Consider the following 12107-nt stretch of genomic DNA (forward strand, 5'->3'; position numbering starts at 1 on the left):
GTTATATAAGAAGGGACTGCTCTCACTTGTCCTAGGCCAAAAGTCTGACTTTTCCAAACATGGCAAGTAGGTCAGCTCCCAGGGAGACTACATAGAGAAATATATCTGGAGAGCTATTCAGCACTATTTTTAAAAATGCTAGGTTTCTCACATAAGATATTTGTGGTTGGTTTGTACCACTTGTTTTAGCACATCACCTGTCAAAGCCCAGGCTGGAACAAAAACTGTTTTTCTAAGTTTGGCAAGTCTAGTGCAGCAGTTTTTTAGTAGCAGCACAAGGAATGTATGTGGCAGGTAAGTGAAAGGCATAAATGAAAGGAAACCCAGTCATTCTAGATAAATATTGAATGAAATCCTGCTCATCCTTCAGCTAACCTGTTCTGTCTTACATGAGTAGTATGACTGTTAAATGTAGATGGCATGTCATAGCCAAGACAGAGGCTTGTGGTGTCCTTTTTTCCTTTACTAATATACAAGCTCCACAATATAAATGCTGCTACTTTTAATTTTCTTCCTGGTGGAAGGGCCAGCACAGGAATTATGTGAGATTTATCTTTTTGTGATGTTACCACCTGTGAAAATTTTGTCAAACATAATGCACAATGGAACAGCATTTAGGTTTCCATAGTAACTACATTTACCTATTAATCCTGTATCTGAAATTGTACATATGCCTGCACCTCCTTATCAGCTCCACTTGAGGTAGCAGAGTACAGTTAGGGTCATGCCTTCAACTATCAGTGCACCAACAGTTTAAATGTAACAGCCTTAAGGCTCCAATACATCAAGATTACACTTCAGACCAGATCCACTCTATATGTTAACTCAGCCACAGACAGGTGTCTGATTTCATTTTTGGTTTTTGAAAAGTCTTTTTTGTCAAGTTTCTGAAACAAATTTGGATACGTTTCAAACAGCTACCAAGCAAAGTATGAACAGTTCAGATTTCTCTCTCCAATATCTTTGTATAGCAAGTCATTATATAATCACTTTCACAGTTTTCTAGGTAGCTAATTCTGCTATGTACCTGTAATATTTTACACAACAATGAACCTACATCTCAAAAAAAAAGTCAGTGCATACATTGTCACCAGATTTGATTTTGGAATGAGTGCTCAAGAATTTCTCATTATTAAAAAACTTGTTACCTTAAATGTAGATTAAGAGAACGAGGAATAATAAATGATGTGCCAAATCCAACCCCCAGCTAAACAAACTCCCATTGAAGGGTCTACATTTCCATTAATGTCAATTGCAGTTTTGCCTGAGTAAAGACTTCAGGATATCTCTTACTGAAATTAGGGATCTGATCCTGACAGGTCCCGAGTACATAAGCAATAAGAGTTACAAGTGTGTAGCACGCTTTGGGATCAAGCCCTAAGACTGCAGAAACAACACAGGTATAGTTGTTGCAACACTGAGATGCCTTTTCTAACATCCATTAAAGTATGATACGTAAAAGGATAACAGATGCACTGTCACAGAGAACAGTCCTCAGAATTTAATCTATACAAAGTAGCATCGACAGCAAAATTAAAACCTAAGCCATGAAGTAACTACAAACAGTTAAAAACCAACAGTAATCATGGTCTATCTGTCAAAAACTACCTTTACTTCAGATACTAATAGTGATATAATGAAACCACACTTGCTATTTCTTGTAAAATAAACAGTGGGACCCCGAGTACAGGGCTTGCGGATACACGTTTCGTAACAAATAATCATATCATATAAATATTTCTCACAGAAGATGCAGAGATGGTGCGAACAAAAAACTCCCTTCTGGGATTTTAGTAAAAGCAGATCTCACAAAGGATCTGGAAAGAAAGGAGAAAAAACACAAGCTTATGTTAATGCAATCTGATATAATCATCATTTAACACTGGGCTGTGCATCACAATATAATGTCTTTACATAATTACTATTAACTACTAAAACAAATCAAGCTGTCATAGGTTTCACATAATGCAGAAAAACATGTAAGAAGGCATAGAGAGATAAAAAAGACACGTAAAAACAGGATTCAGAGATGCAACACAATTTTAACATTTTATCTGATGTTTCCGAATGCTGGAGGGATTCCCTACTGCAAGCATCCTTCAGCATGTACTGAAAACGTCAAACATACCAGTTCATTTTAAATCATAAATGGAATAACCAAATGCTTACAGCCCTTACACTGAGATAACATCAGGCGGAACGCTGCGTGGAATAGATCTGGCATTTTCACATACAGCATTATCTTTGGTACAAGTACACAAGGTAGGACATTTTGGCTTCACTTGTTTCTTCCCTTCAGTCAGCAAAAGCACAGATAAAAGGCATAGGAAATAAGCAATTCTTCCAAAGGGTCTGCTGGCATTTCCCATTCTTTTGATCCACTCTCGTTCCAGCCAGTTGAAAGAATATCCCAAAACATGAACAGGGTTTCTTTATTCAGCCGTTGGATGTCTTTTTTATAAGGCCAAGTCAATATTTGTCTCCTTCTCCAACCCTTTTTTTTTTTCTTTCACTCTGTTTCTGTAGATAGAAACCTGCAGCTGATCTGTGTGTTTCTACTCACTCAGGCAATGTACTGCTCAGAGAAGGGACCTGCGAGGTGCTGTAAGATGGGGAAAATCCAACCGGCTGTAGGGAAAAAAAAAAAAAAAAAAAAAAAAAAAAGACTTGCATCACCACAAAAACACCGAGCACACCACAGCATTAGATTGCAAAGTGATGTAACTGAGAAAATACACTGCTTTCTGTTTTCCGAGGGAGGCCCTTTTCTTGTTACCAAAAATAGTACAGCATTATGTTTTGCTGGTGGGTGGGTGAGTGGGTGTGGGGTGGAGTGTTCATGTGTGTACGGGGAGAAATCAGTCATCTTTTACTGGATCTCTACAACCTCATAAACCTTTGGGAATTGTGCTTTACACATTGCAATTGACAAGAGAAGTAACAAGCCAATATCAGAAAATGAAATCAAGTGAAATCATCAAAATAATTACTAGAAAAACTGTTAGATTAATGTCTATCCGCAGCCTTTATCGCATGTTTGTACCACTGAAAAACAAGCAGGCACATATGGAAAGCATTACTGTGTATAAGAGACTGCCCACAACTGTCATTTCTAAACAAAATAGTCAATCATACAAAATAGCCTCCAGACTGCATTTTTAAAGAACATCCTTACCTGTTTGTGAGCTTGATGAATAAGGTGCATTAGCCACTGTTTAAGAAAATAATAGATCCAGTACTGCTCAATTCAAAATTTATTTGGGTAGTGCCTGATTTGATCATATTTAGAAGAGGAAAAGATCATTTATAACACTGAGATATATCATAATTATAAATAGGAAAGCACCATATTTCAGTATAAGCAAGACTGAGACCTATCTTTATTATTATTAATAATGTTACAGTGGCATCTGGAGTCTCCTGTTGAAATTTTAGTGCTCAGTACATATGTAACACACGCACAAACATATGGTAAGAAATGGTCTCTGCCCCGAAGAGCTTACACTAGAGAATCTTAAAATAAACAAGCTAAGTTATAAAGAATAGTAAAATAAAAATAATTGTCAAACATTTAGAAGGACCTATTTGATGACACTGACATAGCACTCCTATATGAGGATTCCAAAGGGTTTTGGAAACAGGATACATTTACTTCCTCCCTGTCCCCCATGTATGTGAAGTGGATACAATTATCTCCATTTTGCACATAGGAAAGTTAACAGAGCACATAGCAGAGTTAACATAATGGCTGAAAAAGCAAAACTGGAGCAGTTAATACAACTGTATTTCTCTAGTCACCAGGATTAGTTCATAGCTAATCTAGATAACTAAGGTTGAAAGAACACTTAGGTTTTTTAAGTTCCTTCATGTAATCTTACCTACTTTTAGCGTATAATACTAATAGATTTTAAAACCAGAAGGGACCAGGGAGAGGGAGTTAACCTTATGTTTCATTAACACATCTTCCAGAATGGTAGCCAGCTTTTATATAAACATTTTTAAGAGATGGAGAATCCACCACTTCACTTGGTAGTATTTTACAATAGTTAGATATGCTTTTAATATTTATTCTTTAGTTCCAATGTAAATTTATCTGTCTTTAAATTTTCCAGCTACTATACTTTCTTATGCCATTCTCTGCTGTAGCAAAGAGCCTTTAGCATCCAGTGCTCTCTGTACTACATAACAATGTCTGATCCAATCTGTGTATAAAGCTATTGTTGGCTATTCCAAACCCAGGAGAAAAAGCAAAGTTCTGATGACTACCTTTCATTAATGCATTTTATAGAATGGATATACAGCATACAGTGGATTTTATAAAGCTAATTGAATTACAAAGTGATAACCAGGGGCATCTATAGAAAGGAAAGGCGCATGTCTGTCTTACATGGCTAAATCTGCTCTCCCTTTGTGTCTCTCAGCATGAGCAACTATAGCAGTGATCCCATGATCCTTTCCAATGAATCTTACATTTAAGCAATATAAGACTGAAGTAAGCAACCTAGGTCAAGGGTCAGCAACCTACAGCACAGAGACTAGATCTGTACCACAAAGAGATTGGATCCAGGCCTGGAAGGAAGATTTGCCCTAGCTTGAGGTGTCAGGGAGATCAGGCAGTATGCAGCTGTACTGAGCGCCCCATCCTCTCCACAGTCCTCCTATGTGCTCTCTTTTGCCTATGCTAACCTTGGCTGCAGAATGGGTGCCTGCAGGAAAGATAAATATAGGTGTCTTGAGCTCTCTGGGAGGTGAGTATCTGTGGAACACATTGCAAGCTCTGACCCAAAAGGCTGCCAATTTCTGATCTATCTACTTAAATGGTTGGTGCTCTTTCAATCCTATCATTCATAAAAAACAAGAGAGGGAGAGTCTGTTCTTGATGATGGAGTCCTCAAACTAGCAGTCTGTTTAGAAGATTCTACTTAAGACTTACAAATATCTTATTCTATTTTGGGGTCAAGTTTCTATATACTTGACTCACAAAATGGTTGAGAATTCTCAACATGGCAGATGGTTATGAATGTGCTCCTTGACAACTGGAGTTGTATAAAAGAAAAACATAACTATCAACATTTAGCATCTGATGCATGCCAAGGACAGGCTCAAGTGTTTACTTTTACAATAAACCTTCTGTGTCAACAGTTGTTTTTGAAGTGGGGTTCAATTCAGTGTGTAGCAACCCAAAGCTACTTTCATTCTGAAAAAAAGATTGCCATCAATACAAACTGGCAGGATTACTCTAGAACACAGTCCTGAATTGTTATGAGTCAAATGCTGTTGTATCAGGGTTAGGGGCTCCTGCTTGCAAAGTCTGTGTGGTTGAGATGGAGGCAAGAATTGTGGAACTTACTAAGGTAGTTTACACACCCTATGCTCTGTGAGAGTCAAACCTGCTCAGTGAGAGTCACCACACAAAAGCATTTATGGGGTGAGTAGGCAAGCCAAAAAGATTCACCATTACTCTTGTCATTCTTCAAGTGTTATGCAAGAGAAAGCTATCCATTCCAGATATTTTGCCCTTAACAATGAAGCTTTATGTTCCATATTTTGAACTCCTGCACTAAACTCAACCATTGAATAGCCTAGCTTTTTTTTTTTGAGTCTATATTCTAGCCACATTGGTAACATCATTAAAACATGCTGATGTTGCACATTTTTCAGTAAGTGTTTCTTTTAGTTTTAGACATACTGCAGCAGAGCAGTAACATGACCAATTTTTACACACAGTGGGTTCTTGGTACATCATTTTAAATGAGAAGCCAATGTTCAAAACAACTTTTCACCAGTTATATAAATGATAGATATTTGTTAGTTCTGTCAAGAGAGGGATAAAAATTACATTCCCCAGACCCCACTTGCACCAAGCTATCTGATTTCTTACCATAACATTCTTTAAAAACAAAGCGGCTTGTGGATTTTCAGTGGTATACTCACGCTTTGGTGATTGTCATATTTGGTTTATCCTTTACCACTGCAATCATTGTTAGCTTTCTGGCTCAACAGAACATGCAGTTGCCTGCTGCGTCTCCATCAGAGCACCTGATCTCCTTCTAGGTCCTTAATACCTTGTTTTTCTTTATGATTCAGGTTCTGATCAGACAAAGTCCTAATTTCTTTCCTTGTTTTCCATAAGGTTTGTAAGAATAAATTGAAGAGTTATGAAATGTTTTATCAGAGATCTCTCAGATCATGTAGGCATTGTTTTCAGTACTTTGAAAAATCTTCACCTTGCTGTGCAATGGCAGTACAGGCTGGCAGACATGTTTCAGAATGGGCAGGGATAAGCTTGCACTATGCTGCTGGCTCCTATTGCCACTAATTTGTTTTCAATATGATACTTATAAATGAAAGCAGCTGATCAAATGTAGAACTATACCAGTGGGCAAGTAATATGCTGCTTGTTTTTCTAGAAAATGTTTCTTAAAACTGACGGAGCTTCCTAAGCAGTCAGTGATTGCGAGATCTGAATTTCACTGTATTCCATTTGTGTTCTGCTCCACTCCCACTACTGCTAGGTGGCTACTGTAGCCTGGCAACACGGAGAACTGCAGTAATCTATGTTCTGCACAACCACTTAAGGCTTAACTGCTAACTCCTGGTGGTAGTTTTTCCTTTAGCAATTGCTTTACACCTGCCTTAACTTACACATTTGAATGAAGCATATAGTGGTTACTTTGGTACTCCCTGCTCTATTTTAGCTTCATGAAAGCAGTTAAAGCAGGACAGAGAAGCAACCCTAAAAAATAAAAAGGTGGAATGAGGCCAGCCTAGTCTTTAGAGACACGAACCAGCTTGTGACAGTGTTTTCCTCTCTGCTTGTAAGAGAATCATTTTTTACTTGTACTCCATGCTTTTATCATTAAAGTTGTTTACCAGACTTCTTGAGGAAACAAAATGCAAAAGGTCAGGAAGTATACCCAAAGTTATGATTTTACCAGATTTCATACATTTCTGAAGGATTAATTCTGCTCAGCTGACTTATATTTGTATTTTCACATTGGCACAATGTTTTTAATAGTGACATGCCACAAAGTTCTAATAAGCTTCCTGTGGTTTGATGGTGATTACATTTCTCTTGGCAGAAATGAGAACTACTATAGTTGTTACGTATTTTATTCTGCATTTGGAAAATCTGGCAGTCTTCTGTGCTCAATTTGGGCATGTAAAACTTGATCCAAAGTTCACCGTCAGTGTCAAGTTCCTGATTTATTTTAATGCTTTTAATCAGGCCCATCATGTTTTGCCAGGCAGACAGAAAACCGCAATCACCACGTTTTACATCACAAACTACCATAATACCCAGATTTAGAGGGGCTACTAAGCAGCAGCTTATCATGGTTGTGTTCTACTTGTACCCAGAATGCAAAAATTTAAGACTAAAAATTCCTATGAGTCTCTCCTGGTTCTGGGTTTATGTTCTTTGTGTTGTCCTTTTAAGAAATTCTACAGCAAATGCCAAATTCAAACCAGCAGAGAATCTGTTTTACCTCACCCTTTGTAAACAAAGACAATTGCTTTGAATTTCAACCAGTTCTGAAAGGGTTGCTTTTCTGATGGCGCAATTATCAATATCCACTCTGAGGAAAAAGCTGTTCTTCTTTTTGTAGGGTAAATATAACTAGGCTTGAGCTATTTTTACACTGTAACACAGTAGCCCAGGGATTATCACAAAGATGCTTCTGGCTTATGATTTGAGAGTTCCTCTGTGCAGGGCCCTTATTTTCTCCCAGTTTTCCCATCTCAGTAACATCCTGGGATTGACTGATTGATTGATGCTATGTTCCAGCCATTGTGCTAACTGCAGAACAGCCAGGACAATCCTGGGGTCTAATGGCTGAGTAAACTGCTGCTGTATCTGCTGCCAGCTGAGAAGAAAGGCAAACTAGGTCAGTCTCTTTCATTTACTGGCACGTTAAGAGTCAGTCCATGGACAGGAATCTCTTTAATACCAACCAGTTATGTTCCAAAGCCGAGATAACTAAACACCTCCATTAATTATCCTCAGTATGCTGATGCTTGTGTCGTGTGCCCACTCAACTAGAGAGTTGCAAGTTACTCTTGACTGCTTCTGTGAAGTGTATGAAATGTTTTGATTCACTGTCAACCTCTCAAAAACTAAGATACTTTACACAAACTACCCCAAACCAGCCAGCTGCTCCCCTACATATTACAATTAGAGGGCAGTCCTTGGAGAAGGTTGAGTATTTCCCTTGGAGAAGGTTGAGTATTTCCCCTACATGGGTAGGTAGTTATCTTTCCCAAAAAGTAAATGTAGATGATAATATTCAACACCAAAGAAAATCTGTCAGTGCTGCCTTTTGATGTGTCCAGAATCGTGTCTTCAATGGAAGGCAGGACCTAAGCCAAACTTCTCCTCTACCAGGTTGTTGTCATCCCAACGTGGTTGTATGGGTGTGAAACCTGGACAATATATTGGACACCCTAAAACTCTTGAAATATTACTATCAGTGATATCTTTAGAAAATTCTGCACATGAATTGGAAGGACAGAAGAACAATTACCAGCATTCTGGCTCAAGCAAACACAACCAGCTTTGAATATATAGCATCAGTACATGTCATTAGGATGCCTGACAACCAGTTTCTGAAACAGGTACTGTATTTCCAACTTGCCAGTGGTCATTATTGAGATATGCCCTTAGTTTCTTACTGTGCATGATTTGTAACCTGAAAACTCATTTCTTGCCGGTTTTCTCTGGGCACCACATGACCTATTTCAACATGCAGCTTGAAACTCCATACAAGGATTTGAACTTTCAGACACTAAATCTCAAAAAAAAAAAAAAAAAAAAAAGTCCCTTTAGGATATCTTATGTTGAACACCTTAAAACAAGGCATCCAAAGCCATTGGCTGGGCATTTTTAAAAGCTATATGCATAAAATAGTTCCCAAATAAGTCATTTTCAATACTGAGGCTTTTTTTGTTGGCACATCCATTCTTTCACACCTACAAGTGTGCAAGTTTTACACTGTTACAATATTGATATAACTGTGCTTCTATTAATATAAGGTTTAATAATGTTTGTCTTTTGCTCCTAAAAAAGTGTATTCAGTACAAAGAATACATCTTTTGATTAACCTTATCACATTGTGTTTCTTTTTTTTTAGAAATAAATTACTGTTTTGAGAGGCCCTGTATTTACTGATTTTGCCATTATACATCATTTAAATCTGAAAACATTAGAAATACAGGTGTACCCACTTTCAGACTCTGAATTGATTCTGAAGGAATAGTATACATAGTTGCAATACATTTTATTAAATACTGTATTTCAAAGTTTGTAAAACAATTCTTGGTGTGTATTGTATGAAATATCATTTGAATTTTTTCACTGGATCCAATTTGTTTCTAATTTAGAATATTTTAACATTTCCAGTGGGAAGATGTGAAAGAAGCTGAAAAGTAAGATAACTTGTGATATATTACAGGAACTCTCACTCAGGGTGAGGATAGTCATTGGCATGCAGAGAATAGGGCCAAGGAATTAGCCATCTACAGAAAAATAGTGTCCTGCAGATTACATGGAATGGGGCTGTCACTCCCTTTACATTAGTGGCACTCAGAGACGACCCCAGCAGGGTGCGGGGCCCGGTCCCTGGATGCAAGGAAGCCAGCAGCGGATTCAGCAGCGCAAGGGGGGTGCGCCAAGTGGCTGGATGTGGAGCCAGTGGCAGCGTAGAATCACCGCAGCTGCTCTTCCCTGCTTCACAGGCCCCCCAAAGCACAGGGCCTGGGGTGGTCACCCTCACTTGCGCCTCCTAGGGACGGCCTTGGTATCATGTGTCATGCCATCCTCTAACTTCTTGTTTCTCTGTCTCTAAAGAGGATAGAAGCTGCATGGAAAGTATAAATGTTATAACATGTTTTGCTTGCGTGTTTCCAAGTGGATGTCTACCAAGTTTAGATGGGAGCATGCTGTGAAAAACAAATGTTCATTAACTGTTATTTTATGTTTTCAGAAAGAGAATAAAAACAGGATAGGAACACTAAAAGAAATAGCAGTCACTTTAAAGAACTGCATGTATTTCAATAAAATCAGTGGGGGCTGGAGAGGCATGAGCACTAAGGCGCATGGTTAATAGCCCAGAGGTTGCAAGTTTGAGGCCATAGCAGAAGTGCTCATGGCATGGCTTCTCAGATTCCAATGAATCCGAATTCTGCTAAATACCTTGTCACAACGACATGAAACAGGAAAGGAAGTGATCACTGGTCTAGAGGTAGGCAAAAGAAGCAGTTCTGATTAATATCAATACCTGGAAGACTTGAGCACTGAATCATCCCCAATGGCACCTGGAAGTACAACAAAGCATCAGCCATTCTGAACAAACTTGTCTTGCTACAGAGGCAAATGGATGAGAGAGATGAAAGGAAGGAGCTGTGACTCAACTTCACCAGGATCCACTCCATCCTTCTGAAACTATATCCCATGTCTGCAACTGAACATGCAGATCTCAGATTAGCCTCTTCAGCCATCTCCGGACTCACCGATAACTTCCTTATCTACTGGAAGACTGTCATCCTCAAATTGAAGGACTGCTGACGATGATAACCAGTTATATGCTTATATAAGTCAAATGATACAGTAGATTGACTCTTAATTTACACTGTGTAAGTGAAGAAGACTCACCTATAAGTGATATAAATGAAAAAAGAATGTGCCTTACTTCTGGTTGTCAAACCTGTGTAGTGAAGCAGAGTACTGGTTACCTTAATATGTACACAGGTAGCCTTAATGTTATCAGATTGATTTGGTATATTGCAGTCTGATCTTCTTATCATTGTCAGAAATATTTCTGAATATAACAGGAAAGAAATGCTGAAAAATGTAACCTACACTCTTCTTTTTAGTTTGTTTAGTAATAATTGTGCAGATCTATGTAACATTTGACTCAACACTGAAATTATGCAAAATTCATCTATGTTCAGGTTTTGCTACTGGTGCAACTAAGATGTTTATTGACATACTTATGATTCCTAGTTTTATTTTTAATAATACAAATTTTAATATTAAAAAGTAAAAAATGTGAATTGTAAAGCTGCAAAAGCAAATGACAAGTATAAACAACCAATACTTCATTGTTTTTTTAAAAAATTCTATGGATTTTGGAGGCCTAACTCATGATTTTTGAATGCTTGGTCTTGGCAATACTATTAAAGTTAATTATGTATAAAAGTGCTTTGCTGGGTCAGAGCTTAAAGGAGTATCCCACACAGTCCTGTAAAACAAGATTAGCTGATCTACTTGAGTGCTAATTATTCTTACCCAGATGTTTCATAGTTTCATAGCTTTAATGTAGCTTTAATGATGTTTTGCCTTAAAAATCCCATTAAGAGATGAGAAAGATTTTTGTTTTGCTTTGTTTTAAATGATGCACAGCAGGTATACATGCCCACAAGTAGAAGCATAGAGTATAGAAGAGTTCAAAGACCCTGTGTGAATCTGTATTAATTCACAATATGTAAATGGATGGGACCACTGGCGGCACAGTAGGGGGCACTACACGCAGAGTCACCCACTTCTTTGTGCCAGGCCCAAAACCACGCTTCGGGAGTCTCCCCTGGGGAGCCTATGGCCAGTCATCCCATTTCCTGGAGAATGGCCACATGCCTGCGGTAATAATACCACCACCCAGGTGCTGGTCTCTGTAAGGCCTCTGTGTAGCCAGGGGTACACAGACCCTGCAAGCCTTGGGGGTGCTTTGCTCACTGGTAATATTTTGGGGTGTCTCTTTCAGCCTGAAGCATCCAAACATTGCCTCCAGCATTCGAGAAAAATGAAAAGCCAAGTTCAATATAGCTGGCCTAGCAAAGGGAGCAATAAAGGCGTCTCTCTCTCCCCTCAGGAATTCATGGCTAGTCATGCTGTAACCTCATACCTTTATTGGCAGGGAGGGGGTAGAACAAAGGAGTCAGAATACACTTCGAGTAAACCAAAATAAGTTGAGTCTTTACAGATATTGGGTATGGTGACCCTCTTAAGATGTGTCTATCTATACTGAGTTCTAACCTACTAGCTAGTTTCCAGGTCTTTACTTATAGGGATTCACCCAGGCAGTACCTGGAGGCATGTGTGTTGTGGCTTTTCC

General features: G+C 38.5%; 1 protein-coding gene across 9 annotated transcripts in view; it reads right to left on the reverse strand.

Annotated features, from left to right (window-relative positions):
• The window catches only part of LGI1 (leucine rich glioma inactivated 1), a 36209-nt gene that overhangs the window by 10893 nt on the left and 13209 nt on the right, over window positions 1–12107 (reverse strand). For 3 of the 9 annotated variants that reach the window (XM_090056613.1, XM_090056620.1, XM_090056619.1), the window contains exons 3-4: window positions 2564–2628; window positions 1746–1817 (exon numbers count right to left, since the gene is read on the reverse strand). In XM_090056613.1, coding sequence (XP_089912739.1) covers window positions 1746–1817; window positions 2564–2628 — 137 coding nt within the window. Of the gene's footprint in view, window positions 1–1745; window positions 1818–2169; window positions 2629–5934; window positions 5966–10274; window positions 10312–12107 lie in introns of those variants that run through there. The other 6 variants (XM_090056614.1, XM_090056616.1, XM_090056617.1 and 3 more) reach the window with 5 other exon arrangements.

This window comes from Crocodylus siamensis, chromosome 7 (assembly GCF_052110815.1).
Source record: "Crocodylus siamensis isolate JL-2025a chromosome 7, ASM5211081v1, whole genome shotgun sequence".
In the NCBI taxonomy this organism is placed as follows: Eukaryota; Metazoa; Chordata; order Crocodylia; family Crocodylidae; genus Crocodylus; species Crocodylus siamensis.